Genomic DNA, 21,261 nt, shown 5'->3' with positions numbered 1-21,261 from the left:
TCCTCTTCTACCCACAGTTCTTTGGCACAAAGCTCAGAGGGCAATGGTCAAAGCTGTGTTTGGATGCTGACACTACCTGATGAACTATACCACTCTTTGCCCAAAACAGCATAGATACTTGAACCCCAGTTTCTCCCAGCAGGGACATCACCACCATCAACATCTGCCTTGAAAAGTCTATAGGTTTTTAAAGGTTTATTTCCATCTTATGTTTGCCTGCATGTTGTATGTGCACCATGTGTATGCAGTGCCTGCTGAGGCCAGAAGAGGGCGCCATATCCTCTGGCACTGGAGTTACGGGAGGTTGTGAGTCACCACGTGGGCACTAGGAACTGAACCCTGGTCCCCTGTTAGAGAAGTCAGTGCACTTAACTACTGAACTATCTTTCAGTCTACAGGCTTTTACAACCCAAAATGGTCCAAGAAGGTATTTAAAATGTTTCTAAGCTGTGATGATGCCAAGAAGAGTGCTGAGCACATTTGTAACTTGGCATCTGGTGCAAGAATAAAAGGAAACTGTGAAGCCTGGAAGCAGTAAAGAAAGCCAAAGAGGATGTCGCCCTCCCTTCAGGATCCAGGAAACACCTGAAAATTGACAGGACCTGGGAGGATTCCTGTTCTGGGCTCCCCCAAGCACTAGGCTTCCCCAGTAGATGAGATTGATGGTGGTATTGATTAATGATCAGTTTTGTTATTGTTCATTATGTTAATGATCACTGTGTTGATGATCGCCTAAACAGGCTGTGCTGAGCCCAGTGGGGAGGAGATATGGCCAAAAGAAATTCATTTCTGAAGATCAAAGCAGCCAAAAAAAGTGTGACAAAGTGATTGGCCTCCATGTGAGTGACAGAGACAGGTCAAAGCAGAGTTGGAGGCCCTGCTCCTAGGCCCTGCTCCCAGGTAGGTTGTGTTTATTCCCATCCAAGGTGACCACAGGGTTTCAAGGTATCCATCCTATCTCCAGGTGTATCACAAGACATCAAATCCAGGGAGCCAGTGGCCAAGACAGGTTCCCATCACCCTGGCCCCACCTCTGGCTCCTTTCCTGGGCCACCAGGGGCTGTTTACCTTCAAATCTAATGGAAGGTTTAATATGGCCCCAGGGAAGTAGATGGTATATGACTGCACGTCTGTGTCTGAGAACCTCCCTCTCTCTCTCTCTCTCTCTCTCTCTCTCTCTCTCTCTCTCTCTCTGTGCGTGTGTGTGTGTGTGTGTGTGTGTGTGTGTGTGTGTGTGTGTACACGTGGCTGTGTCTGATCATCTGTGTGCATGTGTATACACCTATATGTGTACACACTTGTGGACACTTGCAGGCGTATACATGGGAAGGGTGCATCAAAATTCCAGCCTTCATCTGCTTCCTGTTAATTTGACTCTGGTCCCCTGGGGAAACCAGACTCTGGCCATCACAAGCCTCACACCAACTCAATTACAGCTTTCTATGCCTTTTACAGCGTCTCGACCCTGTGGAATCTCCTGGTTTCCATCTGGCTTCAGAGTAGTTCAGCTGTCATCTCCCTGGTTGCCGGCATCACCCCCCACCCCCATAGCTCTTAGGAGAAGTTAGTCCATGGTCCCAGCCACAGCAAACCTCACCAAGATGTGCTGGCAATGCTGGGAAGTGCTCATTTATTCCTTCATTTATCTCCTGGCACTGAGGATGGAACCCAGGACTCCCAAGCCTGATTGACCCACCATTCATCATGGAGCACTTGGAGGCACTTTTGATTGGCAGGACTAAGGAGAGAGGGATGAACTCTGTCGATGCCTTGTGGGTGGAAGCCATAAATGTGCACAACCGTGTCCCCCCTCCAGTTACCCAGGCCCCCAAGGTAACAGCAATGGGAGACACTATAGTGAGACAGTTCCAAGGCTGATCAGAAGTGCTAGGGACTCCTCCCACCCAAGATCTCCCAGCTAGCTGGTCACCCTGGTACCTGAGTCCTGACTACAAGGCCCCACCTGCAGCCCCCAGAACAATTTATGTTAAGGAAGGACCCTGTTATGAGTTGACCCTGTTATGAAGTCCCCTGGGCTGCAGACACATTCACTGTGGGGACATAAATACAGTCTCTGTGACAGATCATGGGCAGCTTCTTCCGCTTCTTGGCTATGTTACAAAAAGATGGTGGCTCAGACATTTTCTTCTGCTCTAAGACACTATAGGGACTCAAGTGAGCCTCCTCTATCTACAGGGAACTAGCTTCAGTAAATTCACTGGAGGATCCATCCCTGGACAGAACCACCTTCTTTGGGGGGGGGATTGGTTTTTTTCGAGACAGGGTTTCTCTGTGGCTTTGGAGGCTGTCCTGGAACTAGCTCGTGTAGACCAGGCTGGTCTCGAACTCACAGAGGTCCACCTGCCCCATTAAAGGCGTGCGCCACCACCGCCCGGCTTCAGAACCACCTTCTAGAAACCCACCACAGACAGGTTGAGCAGACACAACCCTGGGGTGACAAGGCACAGGGAAGAAACTTTATCAGCCCACTTCCTTCAGGTGTGTGATTTACAGCCTGAAGACCCCAGCAAAGGTCCTGCTCAGATGACTGGGCAGCCCTGTGGCTGGTCCTGCACTGCCTCATCTGCCCTCATGACTATACTTCCAGTTTACAAGGGATTATTTTCCTTACAAAGAATGCCACCACCTCCATGCGCCCTAGAAGTAGCTGGGCCGGCAGGAGGCCAGGACTATACATCCCAGGCTCAGAATTCAACTCCCCTCTGGCTTTCCCCATTAGCTGGCTAGGGTAGGTGAAAGAAAGTGCTAGGCCCCTGCCTCTGCCAAACCAGGCCTGTGGTGTCTGTGCATACATCTGCATGCACTCATACATCTGTTCCCTTTGCTTATTTTTGGTTTTTGTTTTAGTCTACATGCCAGGCTCCATGTTACAAGCTAAGATGCAGATGGGCATGGAAGCCTAGGCTTGTTGCTTCTCTCCCTAATAGCTCTTCTGACAGACTAGGGGGTGGGGTTCTCCCCAGATGGAGCTAGCCCCAAATCCCACCCTCAGCTCTTTGCAGATGTCTCCCAAGAGAAACAAGCCGCTGCCCAGATTTTGGATCTTCCCCACCCCCTGCTGCCTGCTTCCACTCCTGGGAGAGGGTCCTTCTCTCTCACTGTTTAACTGGCCTTGAGAACGGAGCAGGGAGACAGACTCAGGAGCCTGGCAAGATGCTGAGAAGAGGTGAGTGACAGCAAGGTCCCTTCTGAGCAGACCATAGCTGACAGAAGCCATGAACCTGCTCAGACATCGGCAGACCAAGGCCAACCAGGAAGAGACCAAATTACACGACCCACTTCTGGGTGTTAGCCTGCCAGCCAGGAAGCTGTCTGTGAATTACAACCACACTAGTCTCCTGCTGTGTGTGGATATTCTCTCTCTCTCTCTCTCTCTCTCTCTCTCTCTCTCTCTCTCTCTCTCTCTCTCTCTCTCTCTCTCTCTCTCTCTCTCTCTCTCTCTCTCACTCTTCCCCCCCAAGACTCAGTTTCCCCTGGTTTCAGAAGACTCAGGCAGGTGAGTTCCTTATTCAGCTGCGTCTCTTCCAGGAAATCCAAATCCAGGCCAAAGGAAGATTGTTACACAGCGCCACTTGGTGGCCACACATGGTACTGCACCATACCAAGGGCCCCTCAGTGGGATATCCAAGCAAGTACAGTGAAGAAAGTCTGTGGCAAGGAACTGCTAGGGCTTAAACCAAAAATACAGTCCTGCCACTCACTTTCCCGGCTCACCACGATGATGTAGGCACAAGGTCTTTGGAAAGTTCCATTTAATAGGAAACACCTGATAATCTCAGGCACTTCATGGATTGGCCTGGAATCCGGCTACAAGGCAAAGCAATGAGGTGTTGCTTTGCCACATTGCTTTGCCCTCATTGCTTTGCCACAAAGTGGCAGACAGGACAGGGCAAAAAAAAGCTTGAAAGAAAGGAAAGGGTTACAAGATGGCACTAAACTGAGCCCTGCTCCTAAGGGCATAGGTGTGGGCATAGGAGGTACCCCCAACCCCGTGTGCCAACATAGACCAACAGCTTCTCTCTGGGGCTGGGAGAAAGGGGTAATTTCAGGCTTCCTTTGGGGGTATGAGGTGGCCCCAGATTCCAAAGTCCCTTTGGGATACAGCATGCATTTGCCCAGGGAGAACCAGGGACTCCCAAATAGGAATGGCATTCAGAAAGTTCTATCCACATGGCATCCTGTCCCTGACACCCCAGATCTGGCACACTACAGAACTCTGTCTCAAGGGTCAGACAACTACTTCATGGAGTTACCTGCTTGGGATGTGTGCTGGCTAGTGTTATGTCAACATGACACAAGCTAGAGTTATCTGAGAAAAAGGAACCTCAATTGAGAAAATGTCTCCGTAAGATCGGCTATACACAAGTCTGTGAGGTATTTTCTTAATTAGTGATTGATGGGGGATGGCCCAACCCAATGTGGGTGGGGCTGCCCTAGGCTGGTGGTCCTGGGTTCTATAAGAAAGTAAGCTGAGCAAGCCATCGGAGCAAGTCAGTAAGCAGCACCCCTCCATGGCCTCTGCATCAGCTCCTGCCTCCACGTTCCTGCCCTGCTTGAGTTCCTGCCCTGACTTCCTCTAATGATGAACAGTGATGTGGAAGTGTAAGCCAAATAAACACTTTCCTCTCCAACTTGTTTTTGGTCATGGTGTTTCATCCCAGCAATAGTAACCCTGACTAAGACAGGATGAGATTTACATGGGCCTTCTATTTGGTGCTAGATGTGTCCCTGGGCATGGCCCTCCAAGTTCTGCCTCCCTTGAGCATTTAACTATCTTAAGTCTCCTGAAAATGTCAGCCCCACACAAGCACTGCACCGTGTGTGCATAAACAGTCCACACACCACAGCCCACAGAGTACTTTCCGCCAACAACTCCCTAGGCTCCTCCCCTAAAGGAAGTTCTTCTCCACCCCCTGGACCTCTCCTGATTTAGAGCCATGTGTTTTATTTAACACTTTTTATTCCCTCACATACTGGGTCTTTTTTAAGGTTAACAAATGTTTCCTCTAAAGTACCAGATAGTAAATATCTTGGCCTTTGTGGGTACAGTCTCTGCCATGCCACACATGTCTCATGTTAAGTGTTAAAACACAGCATCCAGACCTGTGGGTTCATGCCTGTGCTGACAGCACTCAGAATGCTGAGGCAGAGGGACTGAGAGTTAGAGAAAAGCCTGGGCTACAACAGAGGCCTTGTCATGAAACAAAAACAAAAAGCTAACCTTTGATAACATGCAAACAAATAAGGGGTGGCAATGTGCTAATAAAACTTTATTTTAAAAAGCCAATAGTGGTCTGAGATTGGGCCAGCAGAGAGAATGCTCTCGCCTGCTGGTTGCTGTCATTTCTCCCACCACCAACACTCCAGCAGCAAAGCAGCAAAGGCTTTTCCTCATGTCTCTCCCAGGAAAAAAACATGCAAATAATTCCTACCTCCCTTTGCCCCTGGGGGGGGGGGAGGCTCCATGGTGGAATCGATCAGTTCAGTGGCTTTGTTAGTTCATGCAGTATTGTTGTTCCTACATTAAATAGATTGTAGAAAAATGAAGGGATTGCTGAGTGACCTGGGGTGATGTGCACCACCTCCCTGTGCCTTGGTTCTCTTATATAAAAAGAGAATACAAAGCAGCATAAAATTAAGTGAAATCACTTTCAAAATCACCTTGGAATAGCATGCCACACACATGCGTCCAACATTGTTATTGTTTGTTTGGTTTGGTTTGGTTTTTTTGCTGTTGCAGGATGAGCCTACTGTCTAGATTTACTGTCTGAAGTGGAGATCTATATATCAAACAGATACAAGATAGCTTCTTTGAGGGCTGGAGTAGGTGCCTCCAGGAGGCTTCTTGGGGGTGGTAGCATTTGAGCTGCTAGGTCCTGAGCCATCATCAGGTGTTGTCAAGCCAGGGAAAGTTGGCTTCTGGGAATGCAGGCCAGGGAGGGGACACACAGGGGGTTTTCTCCAGGAGTGAAACACTGAAAGTTGTGCTGGGAGGAACATATCACAAGAGGTACAGACTGAACCCACAAACCAAAAGGAGGAGGTTTCCTTCCACTTAAACTGCCGTTGAAGCCACATGGCCTCTTGGTATTGCCCCAAAAGGGAGAAAACAAAGATGAACGGGAGAAAAATAACAACTTCCCAAATCCCAGAACAGAGTCTAACTAGCCAGGTCTTTCTTCTGACTACAGGGACGGCTCGGGAGTTAAGAATACTGGCTGCAGGCTAGAGAGATGGCTCAGAGGTTAAGAGCACTGAATGCTCTTCCAGAGGTCCTGAGTTCAATTCCCAGCAACCACATGGTGGCTCACAACCATCTGTTATGAGATCTGATGCCTTCTTCTGGTGTACAGATATAATGGAAGCAGAATTTTGTATACATAATAAATAAATAAATAAAATCTTAAAAAAAAAGAATACTGCTCTTTCAGAGGACATGGGTTCAATTCCCAGCACCCATATGGCAGCTCACAACTGGCTGTAGCTTTAGTTCCAGAGGATCTGACACCCTTATACAAGCATACGTGCAGAAGAAAAACACAAATGCATATGAAATAAAAAAATACATAAATCATTAAATGTTCATGAATGTGCAAGTTAGGCCCCATACAACACTGGAATTGTTTTAATTTTTCCTTCCCCAAATAGCCTGGGCATTTCCCTGTACCTTACCATAAATCGGTCATCTAGAAAGCAATGGAATGAAGTTCAAGGCCACCTGAGGCAGGACTTCAGCTTTGAGGAGCTGGAGCCAGGTATAGCCACCCCTAGGTGCCTGCAAAAATACTGCAGTCCAAAGACAACGCCATTGTCCCCATGCTCCCTGCCACATGTTGCTGCAATTTTAACTTACTTATCTTTGCAGAGCTAGGGTCAGAACCCAGGGTCTTTCTTGAGCATTCCCCAAAGTGCTCTGCCACTGAGCCACGCCATTATTTGTGGCTTCTCCCAAACATCTGGCCAATGGAATGATCTAGAAAGGAGCTAAGACAATGACGCAGTTGGGAATGTACTTGCCTCCGAAGCCCAAGGACTTGCACTCCCTCTCCAGCACCAGCTTGTAAAAGTCTTCACATGTCTGCCATAGCAGCACATGAATTTGATCCCAGAACTTGGGAGGCAGAGTCAGGGGATCTCTGTGAGTTCCAGACCAACTTGGGCTACACAGTGAGTTCCAGAACAGCCAGGGTTACACAAAAAAACCCTATCTCAAAATAAATAAATAAATAAATATTTTTTTTAAATCTTTACATGAAGCTAGAGGATTGCTCAGCGGTTGAGCACTGGTTGTTCTTCCAGAGGATCCGGGTTTGAATCCCAGCACCTATGCAGTGGCTCACAACTGTCTGTAACTCCAGTTCCAGGACCTGGTGCCCTCCTCTGGCCTCCACAAGTACTGCATTCACAATGTGCACAGACAGACCAGACCTGTGCAGGCAAAATACCCATACACATGAAAAATAAATATTTTAACTCCATATGTGAAATACCAGCACTGGGAAGCAGAGACAGTTGAGTCCCTGTGGTTTGCTGGCCAGTTAGCCCAGCCAAATTGTCACACCCCAGTCCATCTAGAGAGCCTGTCTCAAATAAGGCAGGTGGCACTTGAGGCATGACATTCGAGGTGACCTTCTGCTTCCACATACATGTATACACATGTATAAACACATGCGTATACATGTACACACACACACACACACACACACACACACACAATCTTCAATGCAAGGAAAGTTCTAGAAGCATACTGGGCCAAAAGAGGTAGTCATTAGCCACTGTGGCAATGGGTCAATGGAAATGAAGAAACGGTCTCCAACTGAAACCTCTCTTGATGGAGGAGGAGCCTAGAGGCTGCATCACCAGCCAGTTTAGGAACACTTGTCTCCAGGGACAAAGTTTCCCTAACACTGTGACCCTGGTTCCCAGCCCCGATGGAGTCGTGTGGGTCATTACAGGGTGAGAGGATGAGCCATGGGAACAGAAGTGCATCGGGGCAGGCTTCTGCCACCATGTGCATGTATCCCGAGGGACCCCTGGGAGCGAGCCATGGCCAGAGGGACGTGGCGTCATGTTGGCACACACTGGTCCCTGTGAGCTGCTCTGGGAAAGGAGCTGTTCTTCCTCCAGATTTCTCCAAGTCAGAAGCAAGTCCCACAATAGAGCAATCAAGACCCACTTTGTTCTAGTCAAAGGGAAATAGTGGCGCTGCAGGCGGCTTCTGGGGCCTTCATTCAAAGCCCAACTGGTGAGAAGCCACGGAGCATCTGAGGCTGGTCTATTTCAGGGCCTCTCTGCTTCCTGCTCCCGGCTGCCAGCTCTCTACCCACCCAGTACTCAGGAGGGGCCCAGGGACTAAACAGACCAGCAAAGACCTGGGGACCAGCACCCTGCTCTGACCCTCTCCCTTCATGGACCCCTAGCTTCATGAAGGGTGCCCAGTGTCTCGCCTTCCTCTGGGCCACTGCCCTATGCTACAGCTGCCATTTCTGTCTGAGGTCATGTGACCGGCAACCATCCAGAGTGAGCCCTTTGCAGTGACCTCTGTCTGGTGGGCACCAACCACTTACCCCCAATATCCCCAACCAATCTTTAGCATGCCTGAGGTGCCCCCACCCTCCCTCCCACCACAGGAGCCCGCCTGTCCCCATAACTGCCAGAAGAGTCATTCGCACTAAGTCTCAGCTGAAGCCCAGGTCCCTGGAGTCACACAGGCACAGAGCAAGCACTCAGACTATGCGAGGAGGAAGGGGAAAGCGGGCACTGAACTAGCCCTGCACACCCCAGGAAAGAAGGCCTGGGGGCTGCCTGGCCCTGCTGTCAGGTGGCACACACAAAGTGTCATCTATGAGGAGCTGGCCCTCTCCACACAGCAGTGCACTGAGTGTGAATGCCCCGGTCTCTGGAGAGGCATGTGACATAGTCCTGTCCACTATAAACTACCAGCATTGGGCATTTTGTTATAGGTGAAAGAACGGACAGACTGAGGCCCCCTGAGGAAAAAGAAATGAGCGTGGGAAGCAGTGGAGAAAAGTAAGTCGGAAGCAGAGGAAGGACAGGGGATGATGGTGGTGATGATGGTGGTGGTGGTGGTGGTGATGGTGATGGTGATGGTGGTGATGGTGATGGTGGTGATGGTGGTGGTGATGGTGGTGGTGGTGGTGGTGATGGTGATGGTGATGGTGGTGGTGGTGATGGTGGTGATGGTGGTGATGGTGGTGGTGGTGGTGGTGATGGTGGTGGTGGTGATGGTGTGGTGGTGATGGTGGTGATGGTGGTGGTGATGGTGGTGATGGTGGTGGTGATGGTGGTGGTGATGGTGGTGGTGGTGGTGATGGTGGTGATGGTGTTGGTGGTGTTGGTGGTGTTGGTGGTGATGGTGATGATGGTGATGATGGTGATGATGGTGGTGATGGTGATGATGGTGGTGATGGTGATGATGGTGATGATGGTGGTGATGGTGATGGTGGTGATGATGGTGATGGTGGTGGTGGTGGTGGTGTTGGTGGTGATGGTGGTGATGGTGTTGGTGGTGTTGGTGTTGGTGATGGTGATGGTGGTGATGATGGTGATGATGGTGATGATGGTGATGGTGATGATGGTTATGGTGGTGATGATGGTGATGATGGTGATGGTGATGGTGGTGATGGTGGTGATGGTGATGGTGGTGGTGATGGTGATGGTGGTGATGGTGATGGTGGTGGTGGAGATGATGGTGGTGGAGATGATGGTGATGGTGGTGATGGTGGTGATGGTGGTGGTGGTAGTGGTGTTGGTGGTGGTGGTGGTGATGATGGTGATGATGGTGGTGATGGTGGTGGTGGTAGTGGTGTTGGTGGTGGTGATGGTGATGATGGTGATGATGGTGGTGGTGGTGATGATGATGGTGGTGATGGTGATGATGATGGTGGTGATGGTGATGATGGTGATGGTGGTGGTGATGGTGGTGATGGTGATGGTGATGATGGTGGTGGTGGTGGTGATGGTGATGTTAGGATGGGAGTGTGTGTGACACGGTGGTGGTGGTGGTAGAGCTAGGCTGACAATAAGGACTCACTAGACAGCATGTGCCTGACTCTCGGCAGGCCCTGCGCTCTGCCCGCATCATCTCACATCACAGGGTTTCACAATGTGAAAATGCCCATCTCTCCTGCACTTGAACAACTCATCCCAGAATCACGGCAGCCATGCCCAAAGCCACAGCAGAATCCAAAGCCAAGTCTGTCAGATTCTACGCTCTGCTCTCCCAGAACAGGATTAAGGACTGAGACAGAGAAGCCGGTGGCAGAGCTCCTGCTACAGCTACAGCTCTTGTCCAGCATCCTCAGGGCCTGAGTTGGGTCCTCAGGAGCACAAGAAAGAAATACATACAGATAGACAGACACACAGACAGACAGATGGACAAACAGACAAAAGAAAGCAAGCCAGCTACTAAGCCAGGTGTGGAGATGTATATATATCTGCCACCTCAGCACCTGGGAAATGGAGACAGGAGGATCAGCCTGAGCTATATAGCAAGTTTGATGACAGCCTGAGCTACTTAAGATCCTATTGCAAAATTAAAGAAGAAGGAGGAGGAGGAAGAGGAGGAGGAGAAGGAGAAGGAGAAGGAGAAGGAGAAGGAGAAGGAGAAGGAGAAGGAGGAGAAGGAGAAGAAGGAACAAGAAGTTAGAAAGGGAGGAAGCGAAGTGGCTGGTGGCACACCTTGTCCCTTGTTCACATGACAGCCACCATCACACATTCCAAAGGTCCTGCCGCCGCCCCCCACCCCCACCCCATGGCCTGCTCTGCTTTCCCTGCCATACATAACCCCATCCAGCCACACCATGCACTGTGCAATCTGCTGCACTAAGGGCCCCTGCTCGGTCCTCGCCCCACACAAAACATAACCAGCATGCCCCTTCCCAGCCCCTCAGCACACATCTCCACAGTGCAAACAGCTCCAGGCATGCAGCAGCAGCTAGTGCTATCGGATGAGTTTGGGCCACCCCAGATCTACCCGGTTAAGCTGCCCTGGCTTGGGGACCCCTTGTATGTTGAATAGTTAAGTGACTGTCCTCTAGTTCAGGTCTAGGCTGATCCCCCAGCAGGAGAAGAGAACAGGGGGTCCAGGCTGCTCCCTCCGGAGCTTTGCAGTCACTAGGATGGAAGAGTCTGGTGGGAGAGATGTAGAAGCTTCAAGAAACTAAGTACAATTTTTGAAGGCAAAAGAGCCTTGAAAACAGGAAGGAACCATGGTGACCGGCTCGCTGCTGCCCCCTGGTGGATAACTAGGGCAGGCACAGCATGTGGCTCTCCCTGCAGTTTCTCCCCTCATAGATGAATTAATTCAACCTGGTCAGGATGCTGAAGACCAAGAGCCAGGGGCAGCAGCTGTGCCTACAGGGGGGTCCTGCTCCAATGAGGAAGGCAGATGAGAAAACAGTCAACATGAAACATGCATGACAGAAGCATGTATTCATTCATTCACTGAGGGGCAGGAGCCTCAAGGCAGAATCGAGTCAGCCATGCTAAGCGGAAACTAAGGAGCCCACTGTGGCTGGGGTAAAATTCACCAGGACAAGACTAGGGTGAGAAGAGTTGGGGTTGGGGCTCTATGGTGCACTCCTTGGGAGTCGATGTGACATTCTTAAGTGTCAAGGGTCGGGAGTCAGTTCAGTTTGTGGGGTCCAGGAAGAGCCTCTGGGGGGGCCAGGCTTTGGGTCTGAGGCTGTGAACGGAGAGGGGCAGGGAGCTCTGAGCAGAGGAGCAAGTGTGAGATGAGACACCCACACTTGCTCTGAGATGCTGCAGAATTAGTGGCTCATCAGACTTTTAGAGTCTGCGGAGATGGCTTGGCACAGAACACTTGCTGCGCAGTAAAGACTGGAGTTGAGATCCCAGCTCCCAGGTAACAAACCAGCCATCTGGCACATGCCTAGAACCCCAGCCCTGAGGAGGGCGGAGACAGGAGGATTGCTGGGACTTGCTGCCTCCTAGTGGAAAGTCCCAGGTTCAGAGAGACCTTGCCTCAAGGACTAGGTAGAGAGTGGTGGGGGAGTACACTCATTTGACATGCCCCTCTGAGCTCTGGATACCGCACAGATAGATGTGCTTGTCCACACACACACACACACACACACACACACACACACACACACACACACACACTGATATATGTATACCGGACATTCACATACGTGAGATCACAGTCCCCACAGAAGCCAAATCCCTAGCTGTCCTCAGCGCCTGGAGAGATGTATGCTTCAAGCTACTGCTGGATTTTCATGGGCCAGGCAAGGTGAAGGGGACATTCTGATTATTTATGCATCACTTACTGTGAACCAGATAGTAACCTCCACCCTGGGAGCACAGCAAACAGAGGTAGGAGCACAGGCCAGTGGAGGAGAGGCACCCAACTGAAGTCAAAAACATACGACGTGGTGACATAGATACTACCTGTGGGTACCACAGAAAGGAGGGCTGGTGGTAAGGAAACTCAGAGCTGACCAGTGGTCATTGTTTCCCAAGAGGCCTAAGTGTCATGCCTTGGCCTCACATGCCACAAAAACTGGGCAGAACAGCTCATACCCAAAGCTGTCCAGAACCCAACTCATCAGCCATCACAAGAAGGGGGACATAGCATGCCGTTGCCATGGGAACTTCAGAAACACCTGAGGTGGAGCCAGCAGCATGAACTACATTGGTGGTTTTTTGTTTTTTTAAGATTAATACTGTTGTTTGGTTGGTTTAGTTTGGGGGTGTTTTGTTTTGTTTTGTTTTTCCTGAGACAAAGTTTCTCTGTGTATCCCTGGCTGTCCTGGAACTCACTCTGTAGACCAGGCTGTCCTTCACCTCACAGAGATCCACCTGCCTCTGCCTCCAGAGTGCTGGGAACAAAGGTGTGCGCCACCACTGACCAGCTGGTTTAATTTTTTGAGACAGGGTCTCACTATGTAGCCCTGGCTACCCTGAACTTGCTATGTAGACTAGGCTGACCTCAAACTCACATCTCATCCTCTCACCTGCTGGGATTAAAGGTATAAAATGTATAGTGTGTGTGTGTGTGTGTGTGTGTGTGTGTGTGTGTGTGTGTGTGTGTGTATCTGAAGGAACCTGCAGAGGCCAGAAGAGGACATCAGATCCCCTGGAGCTGGAGTTCCAGGCAGCTGTGAGTCACCATGTGGGTGCTCACACTCAAACCAGGGTCTTCTGAAAGAGCACTAAGTACTCTTGACCCCCCCCATGCATAGATTGTTATCTTTTCAGGCCACAGCTCACAACCTCTAAGTGACATGTGTGGGTGGCAGGTCATGGCCAGCACTTGATATAAGGTATGGAATACAGTTAGGATGCAACTCCGTGGTGGAGCACTTGCCTAGCAGGGTCCAGGCTCTGGGTCCAGTCGCCAGCACCACACATATACAAAGGGCGACTCTATAGTTACAATAGGAATGAATCGGACATATCTGCCTCACTGCCATGCCTTCCAGGCTGGGTCCTGTGTCCGGAAACAAGCCTCAGCTGTGTGCAGAATGTATTTTACACGTATGCATGTGTGTATTCGTGTGGGTGGGTGGGGTGGGGTGAGGGGTGCATGGGGGGGGAGCTGTGAGGGTGCAGTATAAACCAGATCTGTGACTGCACAGCTAGATCAAAAACATGCACGAGACAACTGGTGAGGGGTCACCTAGCCTGCAGAGAGCGAAGAAAGCACCAGTCCATCAGTGCGAACATCTCCTCCCAGGATGTCACGTCTGTGAGCCCACCCTACATACAGACGCGCCCAACGACAGCAGTGCTTAGGACTAGAGGAAGATGGGAGACGAGTGAAGCCTTCAGAACAGGAGTTGGGGGGGGGGTGCTAGAAAGCAGTCATGGAGAAGGAAGGTAGTTCTGGGCTCACATCATGAATCGGTGCGATGGTGGAACCAGTGTTGACCTCAGCCAATTCCTTTGGTACCATCCACCTCGGTTTTTGTTTTCTTGTTGCTGTTGTTGTTTCCAACTGTGTCTCTCACTCACTGGAACTGGCTGAGTGGGCCAGGCTGCCTGACCTGCGTGCCTCGGGGATCCACCTATCTGTGCCTCCCTGACAATGGGAATGACAAGCCTACGCCACCACAACTGGCTTTTTTTTTTTTTTTTTAACATGTCTTCTTAAGATGGCGCTGAGGACCTCAGGCCAGCACACTGGAAACCTGTTCTGTCTGGCTCCCTGCCGGGTCCTCCACCCTCCTGGCATATTAACAGTCACTCCGTAAATCCTAATTGTTAGTTGCGTATTTTCTAACCAGACCTGTGGTCGACGGCGCCACCTTGTGGTGAGAACTGAAACGGCAGTGCTGGTGTGTCCAACAGTTTTCAGGGAGCCCAAGAGACAAGAGGGAAGGCAAGTTTTCAGGCGCCTACTGTTAATGTTCCGCTAATAAACTCCATGGGTTTTCGTCCTTTTTCTTTTGAGACAGGGTCTCCGTATCCCACACTGGCTTCAAACTCTCTGTGTAACCAAGGATGATCTTGAACTCCCTATCCTCTCGATTTCTGCCTCCCAAATGCTGAGGTTATAGTCCGTGCTCCACCACACTCCATTTACAACGCCCTGGGGAATCGAACCCAGAACCTTGTGTGTGTTCTGCAAACATTCTACCAACTAACTGAGCTACATCTCCAGCCCAATATCACAGTTTTGAGCGATTAATTGGAAGGATCCAGGAAAAGAAAGAAAGAAAGAAAGAAAGAAAGAAAGAAAGAGAAAGCGATGACAAATTTAGATTGTAAATTATTGATAAAGCAAAGCCACAGAATTTTTCTTAAGAGGAAAGAATTTTAAATATATCTAATAATCTTAGCAGTGCTATGGGAAAAAATGAGAGACAGAGTGGGGGAGGAGGAAGAGGAGGAGGAGGAGGAGGAGAAAAATGAGGAGAAGAAGGAGAAGGAGAAGGAGAATATACTGGTTGGCATGGAAGGATTGCTCCAGAAAATATAGTAAAATGACAACTGCAGGTCCCTGGAGGCCAGGGCCTGGGGCAATTACAACCTGATTTCTGTTGCAAAGAATGCACAGTGTTTTTGCATAGAAATAAGCAGAACTGCTTATTTCAGAACTGCTATTCAGAACGCAAGGCCACTTCCCAGTGCCTGAGGGGGAAAGACCTGGCCTCCCAAGGTTCCCACATCAGGACCCTAATAATCCAGGACCCATAGTAAGCCATCCTCTGCAGAGTGGCATTCCAACCCCACCTACTTCCAAACCTCACAGCCATCTGTACTCTTGAGCTGACTTCCAGGGTCCACTCTCTTATATGCTGACCTGCACAGGAAGCTCGAAGGACAGTGTCTGATGAACAGGGGACAATCCTGACCTCCTTGGCTGCTCACCTGATGTGTGCACATTCCTGAGACATGACAGGGAGGCGTTGAGCCGGGCACACTCCTCCCGGTTGGCTCCATACTTCTCCACCGTCTCACACACCTGCTCATCTGTCATCTCTAGGAGGTCCTCCAGGCTCAGCTGGTCAGGGGAGATCTCCTAGAGGAGGGGACAAAGGCAGTCAGCTGGACCTGGAATCTTGTGCTGACATGGCATGGCATTTCCATACCGCCCTCTTGTGGCACTCAGGAGAACTGCAGAAGGAAACAGCATGGTGCCTCCACACTGCCCTCTGCTGGTACCCAGTGAGAGACTCCGCACTAAGCAAACACTTGGTTTAATTTGGGGTTGAGTCTCCCGTTTGCCACTTAGATAGGTTACTTAACCTCTCTAGGCCTTGCTCTTCTCTCTTATAAAATGGAGGTGCTGAGTGTAGGTGCACACTCAGTCTGTAATCAACAGTCCTCACACTCAGTCCAGCTTCTGAACCTCACAGGGTCAGTCCCCATTTCATACTTCTGTGAGAAAATGGCTCTGCTGAATTTAGCCGGGGTGGACTCAGAACAAGCCAATTAAACACAAAACCTCCTCCACTCTCAGCTTCCTTCCTGATGCATCCACAGGGTCTAGGAGTCATGTTGCTTTAAGAGCCTAAAAGGAAGGCAACCCAAGTCCCATGGGTGGCTTGAGACTGGAAATGAACCTTGAAAATTCCTGAGCACCATGAGGCTATATGATAAGGCTGAGGAATAGTATAGAGCAGGGTAAAGGGTCTATCTGAACAAACGAGTTGAAGAAAGAAGACACAGGACTCCCAGATTGCAATGTGTTGCACAGGTGGCCCTTTCCCTGCCCTGCACAGAGTCCCCTCCCTAAACATTTTCCTAAATAAGTCTGCAACATTACCAACAAGTTCCTTGAGCTTTGGGCAAATAAGAGTCTTCATTCATAGTATTTAACAGTAGTGAAGGGTTTTTACACTGGCATAGTATATTATTATTTAAATAAGGCTTGTAAATCTGTGGATGGTGATTCATGGGCAATATTATGGGCCCTTTCTGCCCCTTGTGGCCATGTCTATGCATTACAATAACATACAGAGTCACAAAAACAGAGTCCATAAATTCCATTTTTCAACAACAACAAAAAAATACCCACAGGGAAAAAGCCAGAGACAGTGACTGTGAAGTCAGGGCAGGGACAGGAGACAAGAAACTGAGTCACCTACAGACAAGTAGGAACACAGTGAAGGTTCAGCTGGATATGCCAGGGTTGGGGGTGCAGGCTGACCATTCAGAGAACAGTGCTGTTCTAGTTTGATCCTGGATGCTCTGAGAAACACTCTGATCAACAGCAACTCAGGAGGAAGGGTTTACTCAGCTTACACTTCCAGGTCACAGTAAAAAATTGGGACAGGAACACAAATCAGGAACCTGGAGCAGACATAGAGGAACAGCGTGTGCTGCCTCTTCTACAGCTCGCTACCCTCCTTAACACAACCCAGGTCCAGCTGGGCAGGGATGGCACTGCTCACATGGGCTGGACCCTCCTGCATCAGTTAGCAATCAAGACCTCCCTCACAGATTTGGCCAAAGCCCATCCTGAAAAAGATGATTATTCAATTAGGATTCTTTTTTCAGGTGTTTTTAGGTTGCATGGAGTTACAGTTGGTAATAACTAGGACAGATGCACAAGCTAAAGCCCTCTCCTTGCCTCGGGACCCAGCTGCATTTTAATCCTGTAATTTGAAAGGGTGTGTGTGTGTGTGTGTGTGTGTGTGTGTGTGTGTGTGTGTGTTTGATGTGGGGGGTGTGATGTGTGTGTGGTGTGTGTGTGGTGTGTATGGTGTGTATGGTATGTGTGTGGTGTATGTGGTGTGTATGCTATGTGTGATGTGTGTGTGCTGTGTATGGTGTCTGTGTTTGTGTATGTGGTATGTATGGTCTATGTGTGATGTGTGTGTTGTGGGGGGTGTTTGTGTGGTATGTGTGTGTGTGGTGTGTGTGGTATGTATGGTATGTGTGTGATGTGGGGGGGTGTTTGTGTGGTGTGTGTTATATGTGTGTGGTGTGGGGGGGGATGTGGTGTGTATGGTGTGTGTGTGGTGTATATAATGTGTATGTGTGTGGTGTGTGTATGATGTGTGTGTGGTGTATGTGGTGTGTATGGTATGTGTGATGTGTGTGTGGTATGTATGGTGTGTGTGTTTGTGTATGTGGTATGTATGGTATGTGTGTGATGTGTGTGTTGTGGGGGGTGTTTGTGTAGTGTGTGTGGGTGATGGATGTGTGTGTGTGGTGTGTGTGGTGTATGTGTGGTATGTGTGGGTGATGTGCGTGTATGGTGTGTGTGTGTGTGTATGGTGTGTGTGGTGTGTATGGTATGTGTATGATGTGGGGGTGTGTTTGTGTGGTGTGTGTGTGATATATGTGTGGTGTGTGTGTGTGGTGTGTATGGTGTGTGTATGGTGTATATAATGTGTAAGTGTGTGTGGTGTGTGTGTATGGTGTGTGTGGTGTGTATGATGTGTGTGTGATGTGGGGTTGTGTTTGTGTGGTGTGTGTGTGATATATGTGTGGTGTGTGTGTGTGGTGTGTATGGTGTGTGTATGGTGTATATAATGTGTATGTGTGTGTGGTGTGTGTGTGTGTGTGTGTGTATGGTGTGTGTGGTGTGTATGATGTGTGTGTGATGTGGGGGTGTGTTTGTGTGGTGTGTGTGTGATATATGTGTGGTGTGTGTGTGTGTGGTGTATGGTGTGTGTATGGTGTATATAATGTGTATGTGTGTGTGGTGTGTGTGTGTGTGTGTGTGTATGGTGTGTGTGGTGTGTATGGTGTGTGTGTGATGTGGGGGGTGTTTGTGTGGTGTGTGTGTGATATGTGTGTATGGTGTATATAATGTGTGTGTGTGTGTGTTGTATATAATGTGTATGTGTGTGTGGTGTGTGTGTGGTGTGTGTGTGTATGGTGTGTGTGTGGTGTATATAATGTGTATGTGTGTGTGGTGTGTGTGTGTGGTGTGTGTGTGTGGTGTGTGTGTGGTGTGTGTGTGTGTGCATGTGTGAACTGTATGGATGGGATGGAAGATGGTATTCACAGAGGTGGGGTAAAGGTCAAGGTTGAGAGCTGGCAAGGCTGAAGGAGGTCGCTCCCTTTAACCACAAGCCCTAAGTGGGATGACGCTTTGTGGTACATGTTGTAAGGAACCCTGTGCTCCCACAGGCAGGGGCACCCCATGTTCTGCCCAAACTCAGGAAAATAAACAGACTTCAGAGACTCCCACAGGGTGCCCTGGAGTCCATCTAGCCTGGCACACTAGCCCCACCCACTCCCTGCTGACAAGTTACTTCTCTGAGCTCAGTTTCTCTCCCTGTACTGTGGAGATCACAATGAGACCTCAAAAGTTCGTAAAAAGAGTCCCAAGGCCCAGACATCAGGGTCATCCCTGCAAAGCCCTGAGCCATTCACGGGGTGCTATTAAGAGCCTCGCTCTGAACTGGACATTTTATGTGAGTCACCTTCTTTCATGAACCAGCCACTTAAGCAAAGAGGTTGGGGCTCACGCCTGTAATACCAGTACTTGGGAGACAGAGGAGGGAAGAGCAGAAGTTCAAGGCCACCAGTAGCTAGAGAATGAGTTTAATGCTAGCCTGGGTTACATGAGACTAGAAGAGGAAAGAGAAGGAGGAAGACAAGGAGGATGAGGGGAAGAAAGAAAGGAATATATAATAGTTAGGCGTGTGTGTGTGTGTGTGTGTGTGTGTGTGTGTGTGTGTGTGTGTGTGTGTGTACACTCGTGCATGAATGCACCCAAGGATCCACCTGTTTCTGCCTCCCCAGCACTGGCATTACCAGTATATGCCTTCACACCCAGCTTTTGTACATGGGTTCTGAGGACTGAACACAGGCCCACGGCCAAGCACCTCACCCACTGAGCCAACCTCTGGCCTCCATTATCTGCATGGAAAGACTGATGGCCTGAGTCTCTATGATCCAATATGGCAGCACTGGCCACAGTCATTCATATTAAACACAATTCAAAATCCAGATCCTTAGTCCCCACACTAATCGCAATCCTAGTGCTCCAGGAGCCATGTATGCCTGCTGGAGTAAGGCTGCTCTCTCAGACAGAACAAACGAGAAATATCCCCACCACAGCAAAAAGTCAATGAGCAGCGCTGGTCAACATGGTGACTTAGAGTGACAAGTGACTCTATTTAGTGGCAGATACGAAAGAAATCAGATACAAATGAAATCCTGACTACATGTAAGCCACTGCCACACCCCCAACTACAAATGCTGACTCTATAACTTGCCCTTAACAGTCCCACTCAGATACATGTGAGATCCTGCAAGCCTTCCTCTAACAAATATTGAGGGCCTACTATGTGCCAGAGTCTGTGCTGGGCACCACCCACGCCTGCCATCTAGGGAGTAGCAAAGGCGGTCTCTGGCCAGTGAGAGCCAAGGGGTTCAGAACTGCCTGTGGTCACCTCCAGGACTTCTTTGCGCACATCCACGATCCTGAACCAGTGGCGGAGCTGGGGGAAGCCGTCCAGTTCAGCATTGCGCTCCTGCAGGGCCACCTTCTTCTTGCAGGACAACTGCCGGCTGAAGTACTTCACCAGCTTGCTCTGCAGAGACATAGAGCACAAGAACACAGCTCAGAGATGGGCAGCAGGGGCGAGAAGCCCGCTATCCATGCACACGCTAACGCCAGCCAATCCTGCGCTGTAAAGTCTGTCTCCACTAAAATAAGACCCAGCCTTCCACCTGACATGGTTTGTGAGAACCTTGGTCTATGATGGAACAAGACTGAGAGATGGGATGTGACACCCAGAGGGAGGTGAACCAGACATGGATTGCTGTAGTTCTCTTGGAAGTGGTTGGTTAAGGGGCTAGACCCCTTGTGCTTGGTCCCTACTGCAAGCAGCCAGTTCCTCTCCCTCCCGACCAAGTTCCAGGGCAACAGGCTGTCTGAACCTTCTGGCCACCAAAGTCATAAGTCAAATACATTTCTTTTCTATATGAAGTACCTGACTTCTGGTATCTTGTTACAGCAACACGAAGTGAACTAGTATGCCTCCCACATTCTCACCGTGTTGGTGGAAATGGGCAACCAGGTAGGCCTTGGTATTTTGCTGTGGTGGGGGTGCGGATATTACCTCCTCTTTTCGGTAACCGACATTGTAATCACAAAGATCCTTGACCCAACACTTGCATGCCAAGAGACTCATTCTATGGTGGACATCTTTTGAAAAGTAACTGTGTCCAAGGATTTTTTTTTTTTTATGGTTCTGCTTGCAAGAGTAAAGGACTGTCAACACCCTGAGAATCCACCTGTCAGAAACTCATGATGCAAAAAGGACTCTATACCCTGGCTTCTTAAGCTATGGGTCCATACATAACCTAATGCAGGGTTCAGGAAGTTTGGGAGACAGTAAAGATTTCTGGATGTGTAATAACTAAAAACTAACTCAAATGTCACCTCTGGTGACTTCACTGTTGGTTCTGAACACACAATGCACTGTCCTGAGTGTGCTGTCACACCACCCACCAGCAGTGAACCCTGCTGCAGCACCTCAGCTTCCATTGAGACCACCCTGTGCAGGCAATGGCCATGTCTAACTGCACCTATAAGCTTTTCTGCACTCAGAGAAGCACCATGGCTCAGTTACAGAAAACAGAGACTTGTAGTGTTTGCCTCTCACCATTCCTCAGTGTATAAGTGTCAGATTGCTCTAGCTGTTAGAAGGCTAGATTTAAAAATGTTTTAAAGTTGACTTGGGTTTTATTTTTTAAAAGCATGAAAAAGATTCTGTCATAGGGCTAGGACAGAATTTCCAGTGATGGTGCTTGGGTTTCTACCATCTCGTGCTCTGTTCT

The 21,261-nt window shown here is 49.5% G+C and overlaps 1 protein-coding gene across 1 annotated transcript in view; it reads right to left on the bottom strand.

Moving 5' to 3' along the window:
* Ksr2 (kinase suppressor of ras 2) overlaps positions 1-21,261 on the bottom strand; it is a 334,523-nt gene that overhangs the window by 238,516 nt on the left and 74,746 nt on the right. Inside the window, exons 2-3 of the mRNA XM_035444175.1 lie at positions 19,869-20,009; positions 15,382-15,532 (exon numbers count right to left, since the gene is read on the bottom strand). Of these exons, the coding sequence (XP_035300066.1) occupies positions 15,382-15,532; positions 19,869-20,009 (292 nt within the window). The remainder of the gene's footprint in view (positions 1-15,381; positions 15,533-19,868; positions 20,010-21,261) is intronic.

This window comes from Cricetulus griseus, chromosome 4 (genome assembly GCF_003668045.3).
Source record: "Cricetulus griseus strain 17A/GY chromosome 4, alternate assembly CriGri-PICRH-1.0, whole genome shotgun sequence".
Taxonomy (NCBI): Eukaryota; Metazoa; Chordata; class Mammalia; order Rodentia; family Cricetidae; genus Cricetulus; species Cricetulus griseus.
This window is presented reverse-complemented; position numbering and strand designations above follow the sequence as displayed.